General features: G+C 40.7%; 1 protein-coding gene across 4 annotated transcripts in view; it reads left to right on the top strand.

Annotated features, from left to right (window-relative positions):
* cntfr (ciliary neurotrophic factor receptor) overlaps nucleotides 1-12,271 on the top strand; it is a 272,556-nt gene extending 260,285 nt beyond the window's left edge. For 3 of the 4 annotated variants that reach the window (XM_071204969.1, XM_034095981.2, XM_034095979.1), the window contains 2 exons: nucleotides 9,000-9,126; nucleotides 10,859-12,271. In XM_071204969.1, the coding sequence (XP_071061070.1) occupies nucleotides 9,000-9,126; nucleotide 10,859 (128 nt within the window). In that variant the 3' untranslated portion in view covers nucleotides 10,860-12,271. The remainder of the gene's footprint in view (nucleotides 1-8,999; nucleotides 9,127-10,858) is intronic. The other variant, XM_034095980.1, reaches the window with a different exon arrangement.
* The last annotated feature ends 250 nt before the right edge of the window (nucleotides 12,272-12,521 follow it).

Genomic DNA, 12,521 nt, shown 5'->3' with positions numbered 1-12,521 from the left:
TATTCCTATAATGTTTTCATCATTGTTCTTTGTGCCCACGGCAGTCAAACAGTACATTTCCCGTATCAGTTAGGTATGAAATTAAGTTTTGTTAAGTTTTGTTTTGTTGTTTCTTTATCATTAAATTGAGCAGACTATAAGCGTTTGATAGCCTTGAACTTTTATCACAGCTTATGCTACAAGATCCAGCAGCCTCCAGACACACATCAACCTGAGCGCCCGAACGCAGCCTCAGGGAAACTGTGCCTTCTTTTAAAAAATGCTCACGTCCCACCTGCAGCCCCAGACTGGCTTGTTTTTACAATATAACAGCTCTACACTTTCTAGATTTTAATTCTGCATTAGAAATTATCATATAACCTTAAAAACATTACAGGTTACTATATTCTCTGTTTCCCTTGACACACATACACACAAAACTATCTCTGGGAATGATCTCGTTGGCAAGGATTGCTCTCTTCTCTAATTGAAATCCTTAAACGCATCACCAATGATCCCCGAATAACAAAACATCCATCTTCCAGTGCGCTGGAATAGCAAATAACAGATGGAAGGATACCATGTAAATGAATAAACACTAAAGTGCTAATCTACACAATAACCAGTTGCATATCAGGCTATCAAACACTTTGTGTTGTAGTATTTAAAAGCTACACTGCAAAATGCGCTTTTGTGCTTTTGCACCTGTAACCACGCCCTGTTGTGATGTCACAGTGTACTTAACCCAACCCTAAGTGCACTCCTACATCATTGCATCAAGCCTTCAAACAGTGGAGCAGATTATGTTGCTCTTAAAATGTCCTGTCGATGTAAAATATATAGACAACAGAGGTTTCATTATAAGGCTTAAACCCACCAATCTACAACACAAAAAATACTGTTCATCACACTTTTGGGTTTTTTTGTGGCCCTAATTTGCCTTTGATGCCACATACATGCTGACCTAATCTCTTGATTAGTTGAGATGTTTAGGCTTCAAATACACTGATCAATGCTCAAAGTAAAAACGTTGCACACAAACAAAGAATTCCCCTAATTTATCATTAGACCAACACGTGTCCACGTATTGATAAAGCCACTTGAGTCTCAACTCAGAAAAATGGCTTTTACTTACTGACATTATCAACCCAATTTGAAACATGTAAAAGACTTAATCTTGGTCTACCTGTTTCCTTCTCCCTTCCATTGACGTTTCTCAACAGTTTTATAGTCCACCAGTGACACCTGTGGGTCATGAATGGCACTGCACACTGACCATCACAGTCAATCCTGAACGGGTGCTAGAGACACACAAACAGCACAAACAGAAGCATGCTCTAACACAAAAACACACATAGAAACGGTGCTACACACTGTACACACGACCTCCCTCTGATGACACACACACACACACACACACACATTAACCTCGGTACACAGTAGGGCTGTGCATCTTCACTGGTCTCACGATTCGATTCGATTACGATTATCCTGTCAACGATTCGATTCGGTTCGATATCCCGGTGCATCACGGTGCATCACGATTCATACCAATGCGTTGCATCCTCAATTTTCTATATTACTGCACATGGCTTATTTTTCATCAATGCATACATGCAGTAAATACATATGAACTCTCTTTTTATTAATTAGAAAGTGCTTCAGAAATCAATAACATAAATGTCTTGACATTAATTTATAAACCAAAATAAATGAATTGTATAGATCTAGCCTCCGTGTGTGAAGTTGTTCCATCCTCAAAAACAAAAAGCTAATGCTTCTGCAGTCTAGCTGCAGCTTCTAGCAACAGTCTTCTGTTAAGAAAGGACACTGAATGTCCTGAATGAGGCATCACATACATGACTTGAGTCTGAACACAGCAGACAACAGGAGTATTTACAACAGCATATACAAACACAAATAGTGCATGTGGGTGCACACTTACATTCTCTGTCTTACTGTTACATAAATCCCATGAATGTTTGAGATTAAATTAGCTGCATTATATCTCAGTGATTAAGTGAATAATAAAGTTTCTATCGGGTCACTATCAGCCTGTCACTCATTATTTTTCATGGAGGGGGCGGGGCTTGGAGGAACGGAGGGGAGACGGTGATCGCGGAAGCTTTTTTCCTCCTGCCTTCACAAACTTTACACACGTATATATCGTCTGAAAACTGGTAGAGGACATTCATACTTTGCAATCCAAGACTTAATTAAATCCACCAAAAATCTGACATGATTGTAACGCGATTATTTTTGAAAAACATAAATCCCTGTCACACACTCCGTGTTGCTGCGGCTCAGATCACACGGAGTGATTGAGAGCGGGTCCTTCTGCTGTCGGTTCTGGACTGGTGTTCTTGTGTTGGTGGATAAAGCAGACTGCTCCGTGTTGCTGTGCCGCTGTCACGTCTGTTCCCTGATCTCTGCGTCACCGACCGATTTGATATTAAAGTGACAGAAAAAATGTTATAGTAAAGCCGCGGCCGGAAAATCAGGAAGCAACGTTACTACTCTATAACCGATTATCTTCCGTCACTGCATCGAGACCGAATCGTCCACGTCCGCATCGCAATGCATTGTAGAAACGATTATTTTCAACACCCCTAGTACACAGTGTATTATGCTTGTTCTGGAGGAAAGCAGAGGAGGTTATTGGGATTCACCTCATGACTCCTCTCGATCCAGCTGGGGCTTCTCTGCTTCCCTTCCCTCTCTTCATGATCTCTTCTCTCCTTCTATCTTATTTTCTAGGTCTCTCTTTCTCTTTCATCTCAATTCCCCATCTATTGATCAACCAGTGTTCTCAAAGGGACTTCAGGGTTGGTTGTAGATGTACTGTTTATGTATTGTATCCCTCTGGTGTTTAAGATAACTGTTTTATGCACATGTCCATAAAAAGAAAAATATGCATAACCCCACTCTCTTATTGGAACGATTGTATTTCAAACACATCACTGGGGAAACTTCCTGTCCACACCTCGAGCGATAATCACCCAAAATGTAGTTCAGCTTTATTTGCAGCGGACCGGCTTGATCTACAAACTGACCAATATTTCTCTGTGGAATAGGAGCTGAACACACTTCCTCTGACTTATTGATTGTGTAGCTCACAGTCCAAACACGCTTTCCCTTTCTACATTTCCTCTCCATCTTGCCTCTGCCACATTTCCTCCTCCTTCTATTTTTTTTTTGTTCCTGTTTTTTCTGTGTTCATGCATCAGCAAGAACAGGTCGCACGTACCTCATGGGGAGTTGCACTTATGGGCCTGTTCTGCTTCCTGGCATCAACAGCCTCATTTCACATCAAAAGGATAGCCCAGTGACAGACGGACGACTTTTTTCTAAATCCCATCCTCAGTGATTGGACCATCGCTCGGAAACCACATTCCAGGAAGTAAAAAAGGCAGATATAGTTGAGGCTTTAAAAAGTAGCAGCCATCCTTAGAGCTGCCACCATCTCAGATATAGGTTTCTGCCTCGCCCCTTCTGTGAGACAGAAAGTGGACACTGTCTAGCACCACTAGATATCACTTCTTATATCCTTCATGTCCCGATCTATTTATAAATGCTACGTTTCTGCTTAATAAGCAGAAAGCACCACGGCTAAATGTAAAGGTCCTTTTCTGCTGCATGCCGGCTCCAATTCATAAGGAAAACCATGACTTACTAGGACAATAATTCGACATAATTTGATGATTTTATATCCGCTATCAGGGTTGTATCTGCCTGTATTTATGCACATTTTCAACTTCAACTCTTTGCTGAGATAAAAACGTTGGTCTAATTATTTAAGTCAAAATGTGAAAGTGCAATTGAAAGAGTTAGCCTTAAATGATGACGTGGATAAAGCCAATGAAGCCTCTGCTCCATTAAAGAGATGAAGAAGGCCTTTTTACTACATCATCTTGCATCAAATTGGCCCAACCTACTGCTTATTCTGATCAACAAACTCTTTATAATCACACAACAGAAGTTTATTAGAACATTTATGTTAGAGATTATCACAAAAAAGACATAGCAGTATAAACACTTGGTATCTGGTTAGAACAAACCTATATTTCTGCAACAAAAAATGAAAGGTGCAAGCCTGTGAACAGAAACCATAGCAGGCCTCAAGGAACTACAACTCCCAGGGTGCATTTAGATATCACTAAGGGGCAAGGGAAGGCTGAATGTAAGGATTTGTTGTAAACATTAAAGCCATAGTCTTCAATTTTCTCTTTATTTGACAGCCCCCCCCCCCCTCACTTCTCAGCCTTCCTGCTCCTTCTCTCCTCTCCTGTGTTTCTGTTCTGTTCTTCTCCAACTGTTGTACGTTCGCTCTTCTCTCCCCCTCACTGTCTTGTCTCCCTGTCCTAAACTACCTTGTTACATCAACCTGCAGCCATAACGGTCTCTTCTCACCTCCGTCACATTATGTCTGCATAATTTTGGGTTCCTCCATCCACTCCAAAGCAAATTGTTTTTCTTCAGGCAGGACTGTAATGCAGTGTGCTGCTGAACATGTTTAATGTGTCCTAGTTCTCTCTTTCTCTGGCTATTTCACACCTGGCTGCTTCTTCCCCACTTCCAACGCCGTACTTCACAAAGGTCATTAATTAGAAGGAGAGGGGAATCATATTCACTCTCCAATAACGGAAATGATGTAGCTATATCCCTGTTTTAGAAAGCCCTAAACTCTGTGATGTTTTTATTTGTCAAGCTATGTTAAACTAAAGCACTGAGAACAGCTTAAGCACATTTTCAGCTTATTTACGGCTGCCACAAGCAGAGCCTTTACACACTTTTCAATATACCCGTATGGGCTAGAAATATACAAGCCACTTTTTACTGTTTCTTTTAATTATTCTTATTTTATTTTTACATTTTTTCCAATCCTCAATTTGTGTACTTTGTGGTTATTATTATTATTATTATTAGTTGTTTGTTTTTTCCAATCCTTACCAATTTAATTGATTACTTACTATTATTATTATTACAATTTTTGTATTATGATTTATTTATTTTTAATATTATTTATTATTACAATTTTTATTCTGTATTATTTTGTTTATTCTTGTGAGATTTCCCAGGCCTCAGTTGTTGTTCTCATACAGGAATGGGTTGCTTTAGTGATGTGCTGTATGATCTAAATAGACAGGATGTGTTTGTGTGAGTTTATCAATTTTAGAAATTATTCCATGTCAGCCACAGCTTGTTACAAAAAACCTGACTGATAGTGTGTTCAACAAACTTAAACTAGCTTTATTAAATGTCAGGTCTTTGGCAGGTAAAACATTTTTAATCAATGATTTTATCACTGAGCACAATCTCGATTTTATGTTTTTAACGGAAACATGGATTGAACAAAATAACAGTGCAGCTGTTCTTATCGAATCAACCCCTCCCAACTTTAGTTTTATGAGTCAGGAAAGAATGCATAAGAAAGGGGGTGGAGTTGCTATTCTGTTCAATGATTCCCTTCAATGCAGGAAGACATCTTATGGGAACTTTGCTTCTTTTGAATATGTGGCCCTTCAGCTGAAATGCTCCTCTCGAGCTCTGTTCCTAAATATCTATAGACCACCCAAATACTGTGCAAGCTTTTTTGATGACTTTACTGAACTGCTGTCTATAGTGTGTATTGACTTTGACCGTCTATTCATTGTTGGTGATTTTAACATCCATGTTGACAACCCTCAGGACAGAGGGGCAAAAGAACTGTTTTGTGTTCTTGATAGCTAGGGGCACACTCTGGACTTAATTATCTCAAAGGGTCTGAATATCTCTGAGGTTGTGGTGACTGATGTTGCACTCTCTGATCATTCCTGTGTTTTCTTTAGGCGCATTCACACTGCGGTACTTTTCCCACAAAGGTTCATGCGAACTTAGTTCATGATCGCGTTCACACCAAAAAGAGCCGGTACTAAAATTAGTTAATGCGAACCTTTTTATCCCCTCGAAAGTCCCTGCTCTCTAGTGCGGCTTTCACACCAGCGCTTTTCAGTTTCTAGCTCCGAGCGGGAGCTTTTCTGGTTCAGCTCCAGTTTCCCTTTTCAGCTCCCGCTCTGTGCACACTGCCCACTGGCGCCCCAGAGCTGCCCTTGCTGCGTCATGACGTCACCGTTTACATCGCTGATTTGCCCTCCAACGGCAGCTCACAACAACAACAACAGCGTCGGGTCGATGATCGTGTTGCTTTTAATCACACGAAGCCAGAATAAATTTAATAACGACTTCTCCAACCTTATACTTTGCTCCAGAGTGCCGTGGTTCATTGTTTATTAATGTGTTTCTGCAGCATTTACCGACCGCTGCAGTGCTGGCTGCTCTTCCACGGGAGTTTATTCTCCCGTTAGCTCCCGGTTAGCTCACACTGCAGCGGCCGCTCTAAAGTATTCACTGTCCGACTCACACAAGCAGCTGATGCATATCCCCAGTTCCCTTAGCCTAAGTGAATGTGTGTCAGTCTGAATTGACACTGTTTGGTATCACAACGCTGTTATGAAAGTTTCTCTGGTATAAAACGGGTGATGTTAGCATAGCAACCGAAGCTAAACTGACTACTTGCATCCGATAGCTGCAATAATACAAAACAACACGTCTGCCTCTCTCCACACACAACGCACGTGCCTTGTTCGCTCCTGTCGACAGACTAACTAACCCCCAAGTGTCAGTAGCCTCTGAATTTTTATCCACCAGGGCGTGCAATGATTTTGCCTCCTTTTTCACTGACAAAATTCAGAAAATCAGACAAGCAGTCAGTGCCTCTACATCAGGAACAGCAAATGTTTTGTCTCTGTGCCCACTGTCCACCTAATATCAATTCAGACATCATGACACAATTAATGATAAACACCTAGAGGACATTATACAACTTCTGAAGTCCTCCTCCTGCTGCCTTGATATTATTCCAACAGGGTTTTTAAAAAATGTTTTTCCTTGCATGGCCTCAGAACTACTTCATATAGTAAACAAGTCAATTCACTCAGGTGTTTTTCCACAGGCCCTGAAAACTGCAGTCATTAAACCGCTCTTAAAAAAGCATAATCTAGATGCTTCAGCAATGAACAATTACAGGCCCATATCAAACCTCCCATTTCTAGGTAAAATCATTGAAAAAGTAGTCTTCCAACAGTTGAGTAATTTCTTGCATTTAAATGACTGTTTTGATGTGTTCCAGTCAGGCTTTCGTCCAAACCACAGCACTGACACTGCTCTTGTAAAGGTCTTCAATGACATCCACTTAAACACAGACAGTGGCAGAACTTCAGTGTTAGTATTATTAGATCTCAGTGCTGTGTTTGACACTGACCACAACATATTACTCGACCAACTAGAAAACTGGGTGGGACTTTCGGAAACAGTTCTAAATTGGTTTGAATCCTACTTAAAGGACAGAAACAACTTTGTTTCTATAGGTAAATACAAATCTGAGTTGACAAATATGACATGTGGGGTTCCTCAAGGCTCCATCTTGGGGCCTCTTCTCTTTAACATCTATATGCTACCACTGGCTCAGATAATAAAAAACAACAAAATAAGTTACCATAGCTATGCGGATGACACACAAATTAAAAAGTTAGCGCTGAGCTTCAGCCTGCAATTTTCAAAACAACAGATAAAGCCAGAAATCTAGGTGTAGTCATGGACTCTGACCTGAGTTTCAACAGTCACATTAAAACAGTTACTAAATCAGCCTACTATCACCTAAAGAATATATCTAGGATTAAAAGACTAATGTCACAGCAGGATTTGGAAAAACGTGTCCATGCTTTTATCTTCAGTAGACTGGACTACTGTAATGGTGTCTTTGCAGGTCTCACTAAAACATCTATTACTGTAGAAAGCTGCAGCTGATTCAGAACGTCGCTGCTCGAGTCCTCACTAACACTAAGAAAGTGGATCACATCACTCCTGTTCTGAATTCTTTACACTGGCTTCCTGTGTGTCAAAGAATAGATTTCAAAATACTGCTGCTGGTTTATAAAGCACTGAATGGTATGGCCCAAAATACATTTCTGATCTTCTGCTAAATTATGAACCATCCAGATCTCTCAGGTATTCAGGGACTGGTCAGCTTTCTGTCCCCAGAGTCAGAACTAAACATGGTAAAGCAGCGTTCAGTTATTATGCTCCAAATATCTGGAACAAACTCCGAGAAACCTGCAGGTCCGCTACAACTCTTACTACTTTTAAATCCAGGCTGAAGACTTATCTTTTTGTCGCTGCTTTTAATTGAAACTGAGCCGTTGTGTTCATCAGTAAAGTGGAACTTCTGTGTGAACTATTCATATCTTAAACTGCACTGTAACTTTTTATTCATGTACTTTTTATTCATGTATTTTTTATTTTAATGTTTCTTTTATTATCTTTTACTGTTTTTAAATGCCTTTGTCTGAATGTCTTTCATTTTTGTAAAGCACCTTGAATTGCCTTGTGTTGAAAGGTGCTATAAGTAAACTTGCCTTGCCTTGCCTTGTGTTACAGGTGTGTAAATGTGTCCATATCACTGTGTCTTATCAGCAGTATATTAACTGCCACAGTTGCACATTCCCTCCTTTCTAACTGTATCAACCTCCACTCACTGCCTCCTTTCCCTCAGGGTTTTCATCTCATCCTCCCTTTTCGAATTTCCGTCTCCACATTTATCCGTCTATCTGTTTCGCTCCGTCTCTGTCCCTCTCTCCTTTCTGTTTCCCCGCGGCTTCAGTATGAATGAGATTTTCTTATTTTTTTGTTATCCGGCTCACTTCATAACTGCCTTGACAAGTCCTATATTGATTGTGTTTGCAGATTAGAATTGATTCCACTCCGCACCGCATATTTCTTTCTACTTGCTTCTTCCTGCTGCGATGGGCGCTTTTCAGTGTCCATTCATCAAAACGACATTTTAGGCGCTTCTCCCCATAGGAACGAAAACGATTGTGCAACACTGTATGACCAAAAAGAAAAAAATAGGAAAGTAAGGGTTTTATGGAGCTCATTAAAAAATATGCTCAGTAAGGTTTATTGTGTTGTCTGTTTTCTTCCAGAAGCTAAGACCTCCCCCATCCCGTCCTCCAACGCTCCACAGAAGGCTAAGCCACCAGTGGGCGGCGCCGCCAGGCTCCTCACACACTTCTCCCCTTTGCTGCTAGGAATGCTGCTGCTGTTCATGTGGTGAGCACACACACACACACACACACACACACACACACACACACACACACACACACACACACACTCAAACACACACACACATACTCACACACACACACTTACACAAACACCAACTTTGGTTAGTGAGTCTACAGCCCCTTTGAATTGATCATGGACTCAGTCATTCAGTCACATATTGGCAAGTCGATGCATGTCTATTGAACTCTAGTGCACGGTGTTTAATGGAACAGGAGCAACACTGATTGGATGAGTTTGTTTTATGACCCAGCGGGGCATTTTTCTTCATATGTCTCTGCACAACCCCCTGAAGTGATTGAGGTAAAAATCCAATCCGAAGCTGTCGCATTTCATTAATTTCACACCTTAAACTGTGTGAATCATGCTGTAATGGTACGACTCCTGTAGAAGATGTGGACTGTGAATGCTGAAAAACTCAAAGTCCTGCATCACAACCAAACTCACTGTGAAAGGTGTGCAAACAAGTAGGGATTGTTGCACCTTACTGCCAAACAGCACCCCTGTAATACCAACTGGCGTTACAATGGCTGCCTCCCCCCCCCCCTGAACACCTACTGCTGGACGAGCCAGTGCAGGATGAGGCAGCCAGGTTCAGTTGGAGGAATATGGCACATTTAGGCCAATTGTCCACCCATACCCTTTACTACAGGCAGTCCATCGGTTATGTGCTGTGTATACACAGTATTAGTGTTTTGTGATACAGGCCAACGCTACTTTATAATGCTACTTAACTATATATTCTCCTTTTTACTCCACTTAATTTATCTGACAGCTGAAGTTACCATCTACTTAACCTGTTAAGATTTTACAAAAAACAATAAAACACTTAGTTAGTGAAATACAATGCATAGTAACAGACTAAAGAGACATGTCTATAAGCTTCTTGCATGGTGCAAACAGACTTCTTAAGTTCTCCCCCTCTAGTGTTTCACGGTGGTATTTTACCCGGGCGGCTTTCCATTTTTCCTCCGAGCAAACATCATCACAGGACACGTTGCACTTTGTAGTCCAAATAAGATGGACTTTTATTAATCCCTCGTGGGGAAATTGTTTCTCTGCATTTGACCCATCCTAGTGTTAGGAGCAGTGTGCTGCCTTGCTCAGGGACACCTCGGTAGCACTTGGTCTTGCCGGGACTTGAACTGGTGACCTTCCAGTTGCCAAGCCAAGCCCCTATCGACTTCGCCACCACCGCCCCTTTGATTGTTCCCTTGTCCTTTGGACACTTACATGTATTCTCTTCAATAACTGGGTATAGCTACTGGGGAAAACAAAGTGTTATCCTCTTCCTGTTCTCGTTCAACATTAGTTGATGTGTTTCCTGGGTGCCTACTTTTTTCCTGGACAGTCATACAAAGTGGCAGACGGATTAAAGAGATTATGATTTTGGGATTTCTTGTTTTAGTGCACATGTAAATAGTCTGCTAAACTTAAAGTCTCAAATGTCCCTCTAGAGGGAAAAAACGACTCGATTGGCCAACTTTTTTTACTTCTATAACATAATGGCGTCACTATGTAACACTTGCTTTTCTATTGGCTATAACTCCCAACACATTGTAGGTGATAGGCTAAGAGGCCGGACCTGTCTTCTCTTACTGTGTTAATGTTTGCACCAAAGCACATTTGGATGTATAAACCAGATTTTGATTGTTCTGAAAGAAATGTGTTGTTTTGATAATGTGCCTAATTTGTGCTTGTGTCTCTTTATCCCCAGATGTGAATGTCATCATGCCTGACGGGAGGAGGAGTAGGAGGAGAGGAGGAAGAAAAAGAGGAGGAGGAGGCGTGTCTTTTTTCTATTTTGCACATGTTTCAAGGATACAGTGCATTGATCATTTCTGTCCATCACGCAGTTACTCACCGAGATTACTTAGACATGAAACCAGACGATGATAATGCCATGGAGCATTTTTTGATAAATGGTGACGAAGAAATTCTTCAGAGGAACTTTTGAAAGTGGCTTCATCAACAGCAGCAGCAGGAGCAGCGATATCAGCATAAACAGTCTTATATTTCCCCCTGGTGGCTCTGATGGGCCACAGCAGACTTTATTTGGGAATTCAGAGCAAGAAAAAACAACTCCTCACACGACAAAAAATATCTCCTTTTTTATTATTAATCATAAATTCATTTTCACCCTTTTTTTCTCAAATTGCAGCACCGTACAGACAAACACACACATATATATCGAGCATTCGTGCGTGTGTTTATGTGTATAGCACCGTAGCAGTCCCCATACAGCTAAGTCATCATGCCAAAGACTCAACTGCACCCCCCCCCCCTCACTTGACATAATGGATCCCAAACAACTCACTGAGCTTCCTGAAGCCTGTGTCTGCCTTCATCGTGGGTTCAAAAACCTGGAAGTTACGCGATTGATGTCCCACTTAAAACGCTACTTGGGACGAGTCAGAGGAAACCCCACTAAAAGTACCATTTAACAATAAAGAAGCCACATGGACACTCAATCTGACTCTGAATCTGCCGACGACTGAATCAAGCTGACGGAGCGAGACGTTTTTTCCGACACGGGGACTAACACTTTGAAGAATTCAGTAACGTAGTGTGGCGTATTTAGACAATTAGCTTTACACCCTGCTTTCAGCGACTGGCAAAGAGGACCTGGATTGTAAAAAAAATAAATAAAGTGGATTTGAGACTGCAGTTGGATGGCAAGACATTTATACGAGCTTCGTTGGTTTCCCATTCTGCTCCGTGCTGTAAAATACAATAACCCAAAACAGTTTGCTTTTTAAATTCCGACAAACATCGCAGTTTCCAGTAGCCAATATCACCAGTTAATTCTTATGTTATTCAAAAAGGAATATTGATGTTTTATTGTATTTTTTTATCTTATGGACAAATAATACCAAGACACATATAGGATTTTAGTTTTTTTTCTCTCAGACATTCATAATGGCTTAATTCTCCTTGATCCTATTTTGTAAACTATAATATGTAACTTTAACATTGAACAAAAAGTTTATTATTTAATTATAATAATAATGTATGTATTAGCAGTAGAATGTCGTAACCTGTACCTGCGGGGTCTTTTTTATAGATGTATATACAATGACAGGTTTCAACCATTAAATGTGACCATTTCACAATAAATGATGACACACTGGCCTTACACTCATTTCTCCTTCTGAACCGATGTACTGTGAACGCAACATGGCTGCTGTTATTTCACCGTGTGGTCCAGAGTATTATCTCCTGACAATGCTAGATGAAGGTCAGGTGTCAATGGAGGGGCTAAAAGGCAATATTTTTAAAGACATAAGTATATTCCCATTTGCATTTATTTAAAAACCTGTCTGAAAATGAACCAATCAGATTTGGCCACATTGTGACATCACAACAGTTTTTTGGGTTGG

Source organism: Pseudochaenichthys georgianus, chromosome 12, assembly GCF_902827115.2.
Source record: "Pseudochaenichthys georgianus chromosome 12, fPseGeo1.2, whole genome shotgun sequence".
NCBI classification, from domain to species: Eukaryota; Metazoa; Chordata; class Actinopteri; order Perciformes; family Channichthyidae; genus Pseudochaenichthys; species Pseudochaenichthys georgianus.
The sequence above is the reverse complement of the archived record's forward strand: the minus strand, read 5'-3'. Positions and strand labels throughout refer to the sequence as shown.